The following is a 13,873-nucleotide window of genomic DNA, read 5'->3' as shown; positions in this document are numbered from 1 at the left end:
TGGCTGATACATTAAAGCCTCGTTTTGATCCCATCTAAAAAGCCTCGTTTTGATCCCATAAAAAGAACATGTAAACATACATTTGGTCAAGAATGTGTACACCACATCCATAGACAAAGGTTACATTTAACCATTGCTAGTTCTGTTCTTTACACAGGCAGGATGCTACCAGTGTCTCTCTCCCTCTCTCAATTGGAGCGTTTAGAGAGTGGGAATGAGACCCTTTGAGGAGTTCGGTTTGGAAGATCTGTTGTTTGTTGCTGTTGTTGTTCCTGTGAGGACTGAGAAGGATCACCATTTTCCTCATCTTCTTCTGTTTCTTCAGGTGCATGAGAAGCCGGCTTTCTCGGTACAATGAGTTGGTAGTTCGGACTAATCAGCGTGTCTTGCTCAGGTGGAAGTGGAATACCCGGTCCTGCTATCGATTTCGGTAAAGGGATCTTGTTCCTGTTGGCGGCCAGTTCCAGCAGCACCTTACCAAAAACATGGAATCAGAAAATCATCTCCAGATCCAAAAAACCGGACAAGAACTGTCCAGTTATGCCTGTCCTAGATGCAGTAAAGACATTCAACACCTGTTTCAACGCTAACATATTCTAGACCGGGCAGCGAATACCGAAATTAGAAGGGTCAAGGATGGTCTATTCTTCCAAACTACAGCGAATACCGAAAATAGAAGGGTCAAGGGTGGTTTATTCTTCCAAACTAAGATCTTCAGGGATCTAACTACAATAACATAGCATCACCTAACAACAACAACATCGCCTTAATCTCAAGTTTATTTGGGATCGGCCGCATAAATTCTTCTTTTCTATTCATTTCGGTTAAGCGTCATATCCTCCGATATTTACAACATATCCATGTCATTTCTAATGACTCGTTCCTAAGTAAGTCTAGACCTACCCCTTCATCGTTTGTTCGCTTCCATCCTTATACTCTCTAATTTTCTAACCGAAGCATCTAGCGGTCTACGTTTTACGTATCCAAACCACCTTAAACGTCCCTCACATAATTTCTCTTATGTGGTTATGACTCCTAGTTTCTCTCTAATACTCTCATTTCGAATTCGGTCTATTCGTGTATGTCCGCACATCCATCGCAACATCTTCATCTCGACCACACACATCTTCATCGCAAGATGGCATCACCTAAGATGAACAATTTTCCGAATCCAAACACAACCACCCTAAAAACCTCATTCCAAACCCAGAATCATATTCCACGAAGGATCACAGCTTCTAATCGCGAACAGTGAGACAGCTAATTGCAATGATACAGTGATAAATTACAGTGATGGCAAGAAGGACGATACCTCTCGTGGTGGTGGCTGAGAGAAGCTGAAGTTAACCTTGGATTGGATCGCGAGCTTGACATCGTCACAGTCGATGGTGGATTTTCCGGCATGTTCGGAGTAAATCTGAGCATCCGTCAGCACTTCGACGACATAGCGATACCACAACTCTAGGAACTGGTGTATCACACGCGGCTCGTAATCCTCCACTCCCATCGATTTGAGCAGAGATTTCACAATCTTCGCATCTCTCGGCACATCCTCGTCACCTTCTCCCGCCATATTCTATGCTTCACTTCCATAACCAGAATCACAAGCAACCGCAATCGAGTTAAGCCATGGAGAAAACCAAGTATAAACCTCATTCCATGCACATATACTGAGACTGTAAAAAAATAAAATTGAATCCGACCCACGAGAAGAAATCGTTTACCCAGTTCGAAAATCGGAACAGAATCAAAACCCATGCGATTAACCCAGAAATCGTTGCCTCAACCCTAGACGTAAAATCCACCTAAGGAACGAGCCATTAACTTACGAATCGAAGATAATTCCAAGGATTAATCATGAAAAACCTGCAGCAGAGTCCCCTACCTGGCGAAGTGCAGAGACAAAATTCGAGCTCAGGGGCTCAGAGATCAGACACGATATGTGAAACAGTGGAAGACGAAAGGGAGGAGAAGATGACGACACAGGCAGGCAGGCAGAAGGGTATATAAAACGCTGCGTTTTATGGAAGCCAATGTGAGCAAATAAAAACTCTGAATTGAAAAACTTATCGGCCCATTTAAAAGATCAAAGCCGAACAGACCATTGATGACAATTCTAATTGAGTAAGCCATTTATAACGAAATAAAACCCAATAAAAAGGAACGAGTACATTTTATTACAAAAAAAAAATTGAAAATTAGAAATTTTATTTTTGTTATTTAGATTAAAAGAATTAAAATGATAAAAAGGAACAAAGTATATCTTATTACAAAAAAAACGGATGCCTAAATAAAGCCCAATAATATTACAACCCTAAATAATGTTATAGGCCCATTAAAGACCCAAACAACCGACGTTGAATATGATAATGTGTGTCATCGTCTTATTTAATTACGATAATACCCCTGACGTAACCCGAAATTTACTATTTCACTCTCCCTATCGTCGACTAATTTTCCCGTCTTCTTCGCTTTCTAGGTCGAAATCACCGGAAAATGTCGTCGCCGGAGCATGCTCTGCTCTCGCTCTTGTCGGAGCTCGCTTTCTCCTTCGACGGAGCCGTCCTCGGATTAGCCCTAGCTTACGGCGCCGTGCGGTCGGTCCTCAAGTGCACCTCAAGCTCCACCGCGCTGAGTAAGATTAGAGATTCTCCGGAGCTCCGCATCTCCGATCTCCGGTCGTTGATTCCGACATCTCACGACGAATCTCATCCGTACGATCGCCGTAATGGCGATGATCAGCGTGTGGTGATCATTCGCGGGACCGTCAGACCGAAACTCGCCGTTGGCGGAAGCTCCAAGAACAACGTGCTGGTCTCTCAGGAGACTGGAGACAGAGCTGTTATTATTGAGAGAACGCAAACGGTGCGTATATGTGTGTGTGTGGGTGCACTTCTGTTTATATATTGTCTGCCAATATATTTGTTTGCGTGTCTGTATTGGTTGCTGTAACTTGTTTGCAATAGAACTGAATCTGATTCAGCTTTTTGTTAATGGTTTAACTTCCGAACTTGGTGAGAAGAACGGTCTCAATTTTCGACTGTGTTCAGAAGTGAAGTTATAAATGGTATGACTTTGGAGGTGTTTCATTGGGGAACAAGTGTAAACCTTTTAATCCCATCTTTTCAAATTTATATCTTTTAGTATATGTATAGTGGATGGAAGAGCTTCTTTCATTTTTCAAGTGGCCACCGAGCTATATTTGGCAGATCTCTGCGTAAACAAGAGGCTTCTTCATTGAGAATGGTAAGATCTGCTTCTGTTCTTCTTTACTTGACAGTTGCCTATTATAGTATTTTTCATCGCTGATAGGAACCAAAGCTTGAAATTTCGAGAATTTGAGAATGATATAGTGGTTGTGACCTGCCTATATCCATCTCCTTAATTCTCGTCTTGTCAAATTTGGGTATTTCAATTTGGTTCACTTCCAGACTAGACTAGTTCCTGATATATATGTTTTATTGCCTGCAGATGCCATTTGTTCTCGTGGAGAATGATCAACAACCACTGTCTAATTCTGTTGTTGTCAACTTGGATGGCTCAATGCAACCTCTTCCCCTCACGACTGTGTATAACCGTATACAGCCTATTAATGCATCTCCTTATTCATTCCTCCAAGCAATCTTTTTCCCTGAGTATCCCGTGAGTCTTCAAATAAATTTTTGTTTCGATCATTGAAACAACGTATTCTTGATCAGCCACTGATTTTTTATATGATCTGGTCAAGGTTGGTCTGCTTCATGAAGAGAAGATTCTACCATCTGGAAAAGACATAACAGCTGTTGGCATCTGCAGTTTTAATAATGGTGTTCCTGAAATCAAGTCATGCAAAGATCTTCCCTATTTCTTGTGAGACATTTTCTTCTGAATAACCTTTTCCTCTTTTTCTGATGTAAATTTTCTTAATAAATCTGTACTCTGCCTTCAGATTATTTAGTTTCTCTCTGTTCTCTTTCTGTTGATCACTCGATAATTTTTAAGGGGGCGCACACCTTAAAGGTAGGTGGTGCATGAATGTTACGAGCTTTCTGGTCGTTTTTCTAATTTTGCTATTAGAAAGTTTGTCGCTGCTTCAAACCTCTTGATGTGTTTAGATACTGTTATGGACCGAAATATTTAATAAGCTGATTTTTAATCTTTGCAGGTCTGAAATGACAAAGGATAAGATGGTACTGGATCTCATTTTTCAGACAAAAGTACTATTCTGGAGCAGCATTGTAATGGGTTGTGTATCTGTTGGCATCCTTGGGTATGCTGCTGTCAGGTACTGGGTTACATCTTGCTTCTACTGCGAATCTTCTGCACAGTGACGTTGTAAGCTTCACAGAACACATTAGTGATCTAAGCAAATCCTTGAATTTTTTCTTCAGGGGATGGAACAGATGGAAATCATGGAAACATGAAAGGGAGCCACAGCGCCCAAGCCAACCGTTGACTGATGATGATGATGCTGAAGATACGGACAATATCCCAGATGGACAACTGTGTGTGGTCTGTTTGACAAGGAGGAGAATGCCTGCATTTATCCCGTGCGGGCATATAGTGTGTTGTCCAAACTGTGCCTTGGCAATTGAAAGGGAATTGACCCCAAAGTGCCCTGTCTGTTGCCAGACCATCAGGGGATCCATGCGTGTATACTATACTTGAGGGAAAACAGATTGTGTTCTGTCATTCGTTTTGATTTCTGTGGTAATGAAATTTTTTGCAGTTTATAGTCAGTTATTATAGTTCTGTGCCCAGCTTTATCATTAGCGCCTTATCTTTTTTAACAGCAAATAAACTTTGCAGATGTGTACTCAAGTCTTTTGGAAGCACAATTTTAGAATCTGCAAGTTCACAACAAAAAAGACATAAATAAAGAGCTACTTCCACAAGGAGCAAAAGGAAACAGACTCTCCTTTCCACCAAAGCCCGGCGAAGGTATCTTCATCCTCCAACCTTATCTCCCAGTTGTTATCATATTTCCTCAATAAAGCCCTGGCTCCATCAATGGCATCTTCTCCAAATACTTCTGTAGCAAACCCGGCTCTCCTCATCCTGTCAAACCATTTCTCCTTCCCTTCATTCATCTCTCGTTCGCTCGTTAATGCCTTTGTTGCTTCTCCTTCCATTAGTTTCCTCTCTTCACTATCCTGACCTTTGAATCCCGAGTTTGTGGAGTCTAGAAACTTCCACAAGTACTCCAGTTTTTTCGAATATCTTGTTGCAAAGTCTCCGCAACTGCTGCAACTGCATTCAGCATTGTTCTCACTGAGAATCACGCCTTTTGGCCCGAAACTTCTCAGAACCTTCAGAATCTCAGATCTCTCATCAGGGCTGTTATGTTTCAGTTGGTGCAGCCTAAACTGAGCACAGATGACCAGGGTCTCATGAGGGGCGATATCAATGACTTGGAAACATAAATTCTGTAATGGGAAGTTGTCAAGTACATTGATCTGTAGGTTGATGTTCAGGGACTGAGCAAAGGTAAGCAGTTGAGAAGAATAATTATAGGCTGGTGGCCCAACAGAGAAGGGTAATTCCTTGCTTTGATCGGATATAACCGTTATTTGGATACGAGGAGGAGGTCCTTCTGGTCTGCGGCTCAGCGCCTCGAGCAGCGTGGGCCATTGCATACCGTGAGAAACACCAATGTCAAGAATATGAAGATCCCTTTTATCTCTGGATTCTTGAGCTAGAATCTGTAGTATAGCTGAGTTTGCCATGTTATTAGGGAAAGCAAACCATGGGCTTACCTCATAGAACTTTAGCAAAGTCTGCTGAAACATCTTCACTTCTGCAGAAGGGAAAGTAAGAGCAGGCCAGGTTGACATGGAGGAGGAAGAGGAAGAGGACAGATGATGAGTTAAAGCTCGAAGACCAGCAGCTGCAAGCCGGTAATTAGGATCACCAGAAGAGGAGGCCAGTTCACGAATAACACAGAGATAGTGTTGAACCCGGGAAGAGTTCCCTGTCATAATGGCCACAGCACAAGGGTTAAGCAGCTGTTCTGCCCATCTCTCGCTCTTGTCGCCGTCATTGCAACTTTTGCCAGCGGACTTGTTTATGTTCCTCCTCCTCCTGGCTGGTCTTTTGACTGCCCTAACGTCCACAAGTGCATCGCTGTTCCTTTTTCTGGACTGATCGCTCGGTTGCGGCGGCTCTGGTGGAGGATCCGGAACAATGACAGGAGCTCCTGTTACCGGGTCAGTGGTTCCATCATTCATAAACTCTTCATTATTGCTAGGATCTTGAGTAAGGTTGTGAATAAGATCATGTCCAAAGTCTTGGGTTTGATCCCATTCCCACGATTGAGAACCATTAAAACCGTGCGGGAAATACGGATCATCTAAGCCGGAGAAAGGGGTGAATGATACAGAACCTTCAAGCCAGCCAAGGATATGATCCAAATTCTGGCTTGGTGGTTCTGATTCTTCTAGTGACATTGTGTTAATGCTACTAGGTTTTCTGAGGTGGATGATGAGAAGGTGGAATAGTTTGTTTAAATCGAAGATGAGATTTTCCACTATGAAATTGTGTTTACTTGGGAGGCAATATACTTAATTATAATAATGTTGCTCGTGTTGGTGTTTTGATGATTGATTGTTTTTGGAAGATTGTGATGACTAATGAAGACATTGATGTGTCGGAGAGACGAACCGCACTTGGAATTGGTTGGGGGTTGTAAGACTTGGGGAAACAATTGAATATTGCAAATTGAACCATTAAGCCTTTGAATTCATTGCATTTGGGGACCATTTTTGTAAGTTGGTGTACTAATGTTATATCATGTGTATATAATATATACATATATATGTATAATATAGATGGTACAGTACTATGTGATGTGTTAGGTTATACCATGAAAAGGGTGTTTGTTGTTAGTGTGATTATTTTAACGTATCTCTTGTCATTGTTTCTTCTCATTTTTGTTCGTTTGTTTGTCTAAGTTGTAGAATGGATGACATTTTAACATCTCTCTTGTGTTTTGAGTTATGCCCTCTTCTCTAAAGATAATGAGATGAATTAGATATAAACAATTATTTAGACAATTGAACATCATCATCATATGATTATGATTATGATTATGATCACGTTTCGGGAGAAAGATCATGGCTTGATACCTCGTTTCTTGTGGTTGAATGATGGACTTATTTCTCGTTATTTTGGTGATTATTGTAATAAGATCAAATTCGTGTCAGATGGTATCATCATTAATAATAAAAGTCTTATGTATTATTATTTAAATTTCGGGAGAGACAAAAGAATCAATCTGTACTATAATGTTTTTTTTATAAATAAAATGATAAATAAGAGATATAATATAGTGAAAGATTCCATTTGGTTTCTACAAATAGAGTGTTTTATAACATTTGGGCTTTTGATGATGGGGACAAGGACAATAATCTCGTATACATTACAAACAACGTAGGAGGCAATAGTTGTTGGTAGTATGAACAATAATACATTGAATGGGTAGAATGAGATCATTGGAGGGCATATCCAAAATGTCAAAAAGAAAAACAAAACACTTGAACACGTTTGAGTTCAATCTTGCTAACGTTCATTCATGTCTTTGGTCAGAAGTTTAGTTTCATGGACCACATACACACACACATATATATATATGCATGCATAAACAATTTCCACGGAATAATGCTAATTTAATCATTTCTTTAAGTGGTTTCTCGTACGAACAATGTCATCTGTTTTTTTTGTTTGTTTCTGCATATATATTGTTCGACGTCACCTTCGTTGTCTTTATTTTTAATCTCTATTTTAGGTGCAATTGAAATTACCATATGGGTAGTTGGTTGGGCGAAATATTTATTCACTCATTTTGATACGCTAACGATTATTATACAAAAACAAATAGGTAATGGGACGGGATAGAATATGACGTCTAATCTCTCAAAATGATCACCAAAATCACAGTCGATGTGAAATATAATTCCGAATTCCACACATTGATGGTTAGGTTGTTTATGTCATAATATGGTTGGATATCACATCCAAACAAAATTTATTCACTTTGTTCAAAATGCCGCCGAGATATTTTGTTCCAATCTTCTTGGAGTTAAAGCTCGAGAATAACAGTCTTTGTGATGTCAAAAACGTAGCCAAGATCCAATCTTCTTGGAGTTAAATCTTCAAAATTCAAATATCAGAAATTTTGCAAAGATTTGAAAATATAGTTCTAACATAGTTTAGAAAACTTTTGAACCATAAACTTGGCATATAAACCGACGCAACACACTTGTCTAAGCGCGAATACAAAACTATTATAACATCAAGACAAAGGTCAAGCAAGTCATTGTATAATATTGGCAAAGTAGGAGAGAGACATTACCATACTAATGGGGTTTAGGGTTTAGTTTATTTGCAAATAATGTTGTTAATTCTATGAACCTTTCCTTTTTTTTTCCATTCAAGTACTTCAAATTTTTAAAACCCGACATAACATCACGAAAACATAGGGAAGACACGTACGGATTCAGCCTAACGACTAAGGAAAAAAATAGAACATGTCCTACAACTATATGTTACATTATAACAATGTGTGAGATGGTTAATAGTATCACAAATGGTTTTAGACTAATCAAGGAAAGTCCAGCACTGAGTTTTTCTAAAAGGCAAACGAGAAACAAATGAATAAAACTCAAACCCACTCTGTTAGTAAAAGGCAGTCAGATGTAAATGATTATTGCTTCCACCATATCATCATCTCTAATAGTCTCGTCCCCTGCCGTATGGCATTTCCTGCACATGTGAATTAGCTCAAAACTCCTTTCAACAATTCAAAAACACCCATGAACTCGAGAGAGAGAGAGAGAGAGAAGGGAATCTCATGCTGAATTTCGAGAGAGGTGAGGTTAAAAAGGAGAGAAATAAACACTAACCGGCTGAGGCTGATACGGAGGCATGTAAACTACCGTCGGTCTAGGCTGCTGACCAAGCATCATGTGTTGCTGATGAGGGTACTACAAAAGATTTGATTTTTAACCAGAAAAAGTAAAGGAAGATTAATTTGAGGGGATGATTATTATCTTTGGAACATCATGAAAAAGTTTTTTTTTTTTCTCCCCATTTCCACTACCTGTGGCTGGGGTGCGTTTGGGGGAAAGTATGTTGTTTGAGGAGGAGCTTGCATGGGAGAGAGCTGTGGAGTGTACATTATGGGCTGCTGGCCATGAAACACCTGTCCCATCTGCTATTAAACCCAAATAAGAAAAAACAAAAGAACATATTTTGTGAACAAAAAGTAATGAAGACTAGAAAAGTCTTTTAACATAATTTTTGAAGTTTTTTCAATGGCTGAGTGATTTACTTACGCCATAGCCAACAAGAGGCATCATCTGTGGGATAACAGGAGGAGGATAGTAGAAGGATCCATCCGCAACTGGAGATGGAGGCCTTGTAGCTGATTGAGACGACGGTTTGAAGCTCTTCGCATTCGGATTCAGCTTGAATTCCTGATCATACAAAATCCAGTAGAGAAGTATACATAACGACGGAAGAAAGAAAGAAATGAAGCTTTTTAAAAGAAAAAAACCTTTGCATTCGGGTTGAGTGTGGATTTTTCTGAGGTCAAAGACCCGACTGATGAGCTTGGTGATAGTCCCGAACGACTTGATGCTGAGGGAGCGGCATTACCAGTTTCTGAAGTAGCGGAAGCAGAGCTGTTAGGATGCCCAGATGTGCTCTCGGGTTTTGGCTTACCAGCTTTTGGTGGAGGCAGCAGATCAGAGATTACCGTTCCCACAGCTTTTCCACTTTTGCTGATATCTTCTTCACTCTCGTTCAAGGATGGCTGAGAATCTGCAATTCCACAATTCCTCATATACTCAGATTTCTTAGGACATGGTTTCTCGATAAGGAATTATGATACTGTGAGAGTTTGCCCCGTGTAAAAAAAACAATCGGTCCATTATCCGTTTAGCAAATTCAATGGAGTCCATTAGTACAACTCAATTAACGTTGTTTCATTGCTAAAATATCATTTTAAGGTAACATGAAGATAGTAGAATACCGCATGAAATAATGAAAAAAAAGGCATGACAGAAGCAAGCATGAATCACAGGCTATAGAGACAGAAGTATCAAGAAACGCCTACCTCCAAGGCCAGACACTGATTCCTCAGATGGCTGCTTTAATACAAAGGGAAACAACAAAGGACCATGTGTTACACATAGTGTAATAGAACTAGTAATGAAATCGAATGAAATCGAGATTTACACAAACATAAGAAAAGTATGGAATTGAACTTACTCTGTCATTGTCAGCGACTTCCAGACTACTACTTCTTTGCTCACTCAACTGTATCTCGGTCCTGTAATCAGAATGAGGCTTCAGTATTTGTTATTCTCAACATACAAAAATTACTTACAAAGCTCACATCTTACCTGATATTGCTGTCTGGAGCAGACAAATCTTTGGATGGCTGTTCAGATACATGCTCCTGAACAATCTTGCCGGAGATCGAACAGCTTTGATCCGTACTTAAGTTTCTCTGAGTAGACAGGTCACCACCCTGATGAGTAAAATTTCACATCATCAATTATTCTGTTATATATTAGTACTAAAGAACTCTCAATCATACCCATGCTTCTTCGTTGGCTTTGCCACCACTTGAAGCCGACTTGTTGCCATCAGAAGCAGATGTATCACCGAAAGTCAGATTGTTGCATGAGTCCAGTAATATATCTTCCTCATCTTTTAACCCACTATCATCAAATTCCTCAACCCTGTGGACTGATGAGTACTTGGTTTCCTCATCGGTATCAAATGTCTCATTGAGCTGAAGGCCTCTTTCCTGTTTAAGGTGTTGACATGCATGAACCATTAGAACATTGGAATTCAAAACTCTTGCAATGTCGATATCGAAAGGAACATGAGGCCACATAATATACCTCTGCTATGTGAATATCTCGGGTGCTCTCACCCTCAATCTCTCTGGCAATCCTTATGGCTTGCTCTTCCAGCTCTCTTGTCTTAGGACCTCTCTCGAGCTTTGTGGTATAAAGTTCCTCGTTGAAGGTGCTCTTTACTCCGAACAATGTCTTATTGACCTCAAACTGATCCCAGCCCCTAGTGGCAGACAACAAATCAGCTGAGCATATTAGCACTAGGAAGACATGTTATTAATGGTCTCTAGGAAAGCAAAGCCAGATAGGCACAAGCAAAGATGTCTTAAGAAGATCCTGGGTATTACAAAGGTATGGATCATGCACAATGTTTAATGCTAATCACTGCATCATATAGGGAATCTCCCAAACAACAAAGTACACGTCCATGAAAAAGTGAAAACACTAACATTAGACACCTTCCCAGAAGATGTAATAAATGCATGCTAAGCTAATGAGATTAATATTTCAAGACACGGTATCAGAACAGTAATCTGAACATTGAAGTAATCGAGGACTTCTCCCATCCTTCTCATGCCAAAGGTGTGATGCTAAAAAACCCATGGCCATGCACATAAGGATCTAACCATGGCATTTGCATACAAGATATCCAGAAACACAGAATAAGAGGAAAGAAATAGCTACCTATTCCAAGGGCCATCAAACACATCCTCCAATTCGGGACACTCTGGAAAATCCTCATCAGGCACCCAAGGTTTCAGCTCTCTTCCCATGTCAACACGAGAAGACTGCGATATAGAAGAGTCGGTCAACAGATCTGATGGCTTCTCACACTTAAGGGCATCTGACATTCCGTCCCTGGTTATAGAAAGCTCCTAAAACAAAAGAGAAAACAATGAAAACAGGAGTGAGAAAAACTACTAATCAAATCATAAAACTGGACAAAAATGAAAATAGCTGATCTTCTAGAGAAGAAGGGCAACAAACATGAGCGACAACTTGCACAAGTTCATCAGCAGGTATAATCAATGTCTTGGACGGTGGCTTGCTGACAAACTCAGAACGAGATTTCTGTGCTCGTGAAGTGCCTTCCTTAATCAAGCATGCCATTTTCAAAATGATACCTGAAATTCCCAGAGCAGTTTATAAGTTGTAAGCAAAAAAAAAAACAAGCTTCTAATATCCTTTAGATGTCTAAGGAAAAGAGTCTTCATTCAGAGTCACACCGAAATCCTTCTCAACGTCAGCTGCATGAAATATGCCTGAATAAAGTGATCCATTTTTTAGCTGCACTTCCACAGGATGACCGATCATACATGTTGCAAGATACACTAACCGATCGCGAGAAGGGTTCTCCAAACATGCAGCCTCCCCGCTCACTACTGCATATGTATCAACAAGTATCAGAAGGCAGAAAATGAAAAAGAAGCTAAACCACATATGATTGACAAAGCACCTGTATTTGGTGGCTTAACAGGGAGAGAGTTTACAGGATGTGCCTTACTCATCCCTCCCTCTCTTTCAGCTCTTCTATGTGAGAATCCGTTAGCTGAAGATCTCGGACGTAAGACTGGTTGCATATTCATGGTAGCTCACACTATGCAAACCGAAAGATAAGAAAGGAACATCGATCAATATATAAAAGCCCACTAGTAAGTAGTACCAGATATTCAAGACAATGACCTTCTCTAGCATCTGTCACAGCACAATGTACCCACTACCCACTAAGCAATTGAGATCACATGTGCAATCTTGCTGACATCAGATCCCCATGGCTAATTTCTAAAAGACCGTTCAAAACTGGTGCAGAATTAATTAAGAAAATGGCCACATCTATTTCACCAGCTCCATCTATTCAAATTCAATTACATAAACAACGGATCAAATAAACATATATATTTTTCCACTTCCTCCAATATACTGCAAAGCGAGTGGCACAACTGTTCTGAAATTTTCACAAGCACTCTGGCAAGACAAACAATCAACAAAGATCACAGTTTTTAGCAGACCCAAACTTTTGGCAGTCAGGACATTAAGCAAGAAGTTATATGGGTGTGTGTGTGTGTGTATGCTACTATTCGATCCAGACCACAGAGCAAGAGGCTGATTTGGAGTTACATGGAAAATCACACGACAGCTGAATCACCGATCAGAATCCCCGTAGTTAGTACAAAAATGAAACAAAAAAGATTAGAACTTTGAAAAACCCGAGAAATATAAATTTGCGCTAGCCTCCAATATCGACACTAACTGAAGAGGGAATTATACCGATAAGCCCTTGAGAACAAAGAACACGCAAACGAGAAAACAACCAAAACATTCCAACTACATTGCCAGTGTATAGCGAAACGCCAAGGAATAATGTCTTGACGGGTGAAAATTCCCATACAGGTTCATCATAAGTTTCAGTGCGCATTGTATATTGCACTAAAGAAAACCCTAAATCAACAACCAAGGAATAATGTGCGATTCAGAATAATGATCTCCAATACATACAACCCTGAAGTTGTATTGCACTAAAGAAAACCCTAAATCAAAAACCTTTATCACCAAAATTCCAGAACCCGAGCCGATTTCGCATAATATATCGAATGTAACGCCGTAGAAAGAAACCTAAGAACATGATCCTTACCTCGGTAAGCTGAACCGATCAGACAAATAACCAACTGCGCCTTCAAGATGATCAGAGAGGACGAACCCGGTGATTCACGAGGCAAAGAGTTAGGGTTTTCGGAGAAAGCTAGGGTCCAACAACGATTAGAAGGTAGAAGAACGGTAAACGAGTAAACCAAGAATCTGAAAGAGAGAGAGAGGGAGAGAGAGAGATTGATTGATTGATCGATCAGGGTTTCAAGAGTAAAAACATCGAGAGGCAGATCGCTATATACGGGACCCCGGGGGGGGGGGGGGGGGGGGGGGGGGAGCCACTCCGTCACGACGGCGGCGAAGAAAACGACGATGATGCAGAGCGCGTACGGGGGGGGGGGGGGGGGGGGTTGTGATCTGATGCGGCAGGGTGTACGAATTAA

The 13,873-nt window shown here is 40.4% G+C and overlaps 4 protein-coding genes across 11 annotated transcripts; 1 reads left to right on the top strand and 3 right to left on the bottom strand.

Annotated features, from left to right (window-relative positions):
• Positions 1 to 33: 33 nt before the first annotated feature.
• On the bottom strand, positions 34 to 1,995 carry LOC104810368 (transcription initiation factor TFIID subunit 9). Of its 4 annotated transcripts, none has more exons than XM_010536642.2 (4): positions 1,886 to 1,988; positions 1,725 to 1,805; positions 1,313 to 1,586; positions 34 to 473 (listed from the first exon to the last, which is right to left on the bottom strand). In XM_010536642.2, exons 3-4 carry the CDS (start codon positions 1,571 to 1,573, stop codon positions 189 to 191), a joined length of 546 nt encoding a protein of 181 aa, XP_010534944.1. In that variant the 5' UTR covers positions 1,574 to 1,586; positions 1,725 to 1,805; positions 1,886 to 1,988; the 3' UTR covers positions 34 to 188. The 4 variants fall into 4 exon arrangements, with proteins under 4 accessions (XP_010534944.1, XP_010534943.1, XP_010534941.1 ...); XM_010536641.2 differs by having other exon boundaries at positions 1,313 to 1,581; XM_010536639.2 differs by lacking the exon at positions 1,725 to 1,805 and having other exon boundaries at positions 1,313 to 1,581; positions 1,886 to 1,995.
• A 351-nt stretch (positions 1,996 to 2,346) lies between these two features.
• LOC104810366 (E3 ubiquitin-protein ligase SPL2-like) lies at positions 2,347 to 4,880 on the top strand. The gene is made up of 7 exons (XM_010536636.2): positions 2,347 to 2,865; positions 3,145 to 3,246; positions 3,472 to 3,642; positions 3,728 to 3,849; positions 4,145 to 4,264; positions 4,371 to 4,689; positions 4,789 to 4,880. The coding sequence occupies exons 1-6, from the start codon at positions 2,497 to 2,499 to the stop codon at positions 4,645 to 4,647; spliced, it is 1,161 nt and encodes a 386-aa protein (XP_010534938.1). The 5' UTR covers positions 2,347 to 2,496; the 3' UTR covers positions 4,648 to 4,689; positions 4,789 to 4,880.
• On the bottom strand, positions 4,844 to 7,136 carry LOC104810367 (scarecrow-like protein 29). The gene has a single exon (XM_010536637.2). The coding sequence runs from the start codon at positions 6,423 to 6,425 to the stop codon at positions 4,863 to 4,865; it is 1,563 nt and encodes a 520-aa protein (XP_010534939.1). The 5' UTR covers positions 6,426 to 7,136; the 3' UTR covers positions 4,844 to 4,862.
• A 1,330-nt stretch (positions 7,137 to 8,466) lies between these two features.
• Positions 8,467 to 13,710, bottom strand: LOC104810365 (polyadenylate-binding protein-interacting protein 3-like). Of its 5 annotated transcripts, none has more exons than XM_010536629.1 (15): positions 13,477 to 13,710; positions 12,301 to 12,441; positions 12,071 to 12,226; positions 11,832 to 11,968; positions 11,529 to 11,719; positions 10,890 to 11,067; positions 10,580 to 10,792; positions 10,383 to 10,510; positions 10,249 to 10,309; positions 10,094 to 10,127; positions 9,533 to 9,798; positions 9,312 to 9,452; positions 9,077 to 9,190; positions 8,880 to 8,960; positions 8,467 to 8,739 (listed from the first exon to the last, which is right to left on the bottom strand). In XM_010536629.1, exons 2-15 carry the CDS (start codon positions 12,428 to 12,430, stop codon positions 8,707 to 8,709), a joined length of 1,863 nt encoding a protein of 620 aa, XP_010534931.1. In that variant the 5' UTR covers positions 12,431 to 12,441; positions 13,477 to 13,710; the 3' UTR covers positions 8,467 to 8,706. The 5 variants fall into 5 exon arrangements, with proteins under 5 accessions (XP_010534931.1, XP_010534936.1, XP_010534937.1 ...); XM_010536634.1 differs by having other exon boundaries at positions 9,077 to 9,187; XM_010536635.1 differs by having other exon boundaries at positions 10,383 to 10,489.
• Between the last annotated feature and the right edge of the window lie 163 nt (positions 13,711 to 13,873).

Source organism: Tarenaya hassleriana, unplaced genomic scaffold, assembly GCF_000463585.1.
Source record: "Tarenaya hassleriana unplaced genomic scaffold, ASM46358v1 Cleome18, whole genome shotgun sequence".
Taxonomy (NCBI): Eukaryota; Viridiplantae; Streptophyta; class Magnoliopsida; order Brassicales; family Cleomaceae; genus Tarenaya; species Tarenaya hassleriana.
The sequence above is the reverse complement of the archived record's forward strand: the minus strand, read 5'-3'. Positions and strand labels throughout refer to the sequence as shown.

What these genes read in the sequence shown, in the direction of transcription:
- LOC104810368 (XM_010536639.2), bottom strand. Translation starts at nt 1,573, where the DNA reads ATGGCGGGAGAAGGTGACGAGGATGTGCCGAGAGATGCGAAGATTGTG. An exon ending in CTCAGCCACCACCACGAGAG is followed by an intron (nt 474 to 1,312) that starts GTATCGTCCTTC and finishes GTTTTTGGTAAG; the next exon opens with GTGCTGCTGGAACTGGCCGC.
- LOC104810366 (XM_010536636.2), top strand. Translation starts at nt 2,497, where the DNA reads ATGTCGTCGCCGGAGCATGCTCTGCTCTCGCTCTTGTCGGAGCTCGCT. An exon ending in TTATTGAGAGAACGCAAACG is followed by an intron (nt 2,866 to 3,144) that starts GTGCGTATATGT and finishes TATATCTTTTAG; the next exon opens with TATATGTATAGTGGATGGAA. An exon ending in TCTTTTTCCCTGAGTATCCC is followed by an intron (nt 3,643 to 3,727) that starts GTGAGTCTTCAA and finishes GATCTGGTCAAG; the next exon opens with GTTGGTCTGCTTCATGAAGA.
- LOC104810367 (XM_010536637.2), bottom strand. Translation starts at nt 6,425, where the DNA reads ATGTCACTAGAAGAATCAGAACCACCAAGCCAGAATTTGGATCATATC.
- LOC104810365 (XM_010536629.1), bottom strand. Translation starts at nt 12,430, where the DNA reads ATGAATATGCAACCAGTCTTACGTCCGAGATCTTCAGCTAACGGATTC. An exon ending in TGACGTTGAGAAGGATTTCG is followed by an intron (nt 11,969 to 12,070) that starts GTGTGACTCTGA and finishes TGGGAATTTCAG; the next exon opens with GTATCATTTTGAAAATGGCA. An exon ending in GAGATATTCACATAGCAGAG is followed by an intron (nt 10,793 to 10,889) that starts GTATATTATGTG and finishes CACCTTAAACAG; the next exon opens with GAAAGAGGCCTTCAGCTCAA.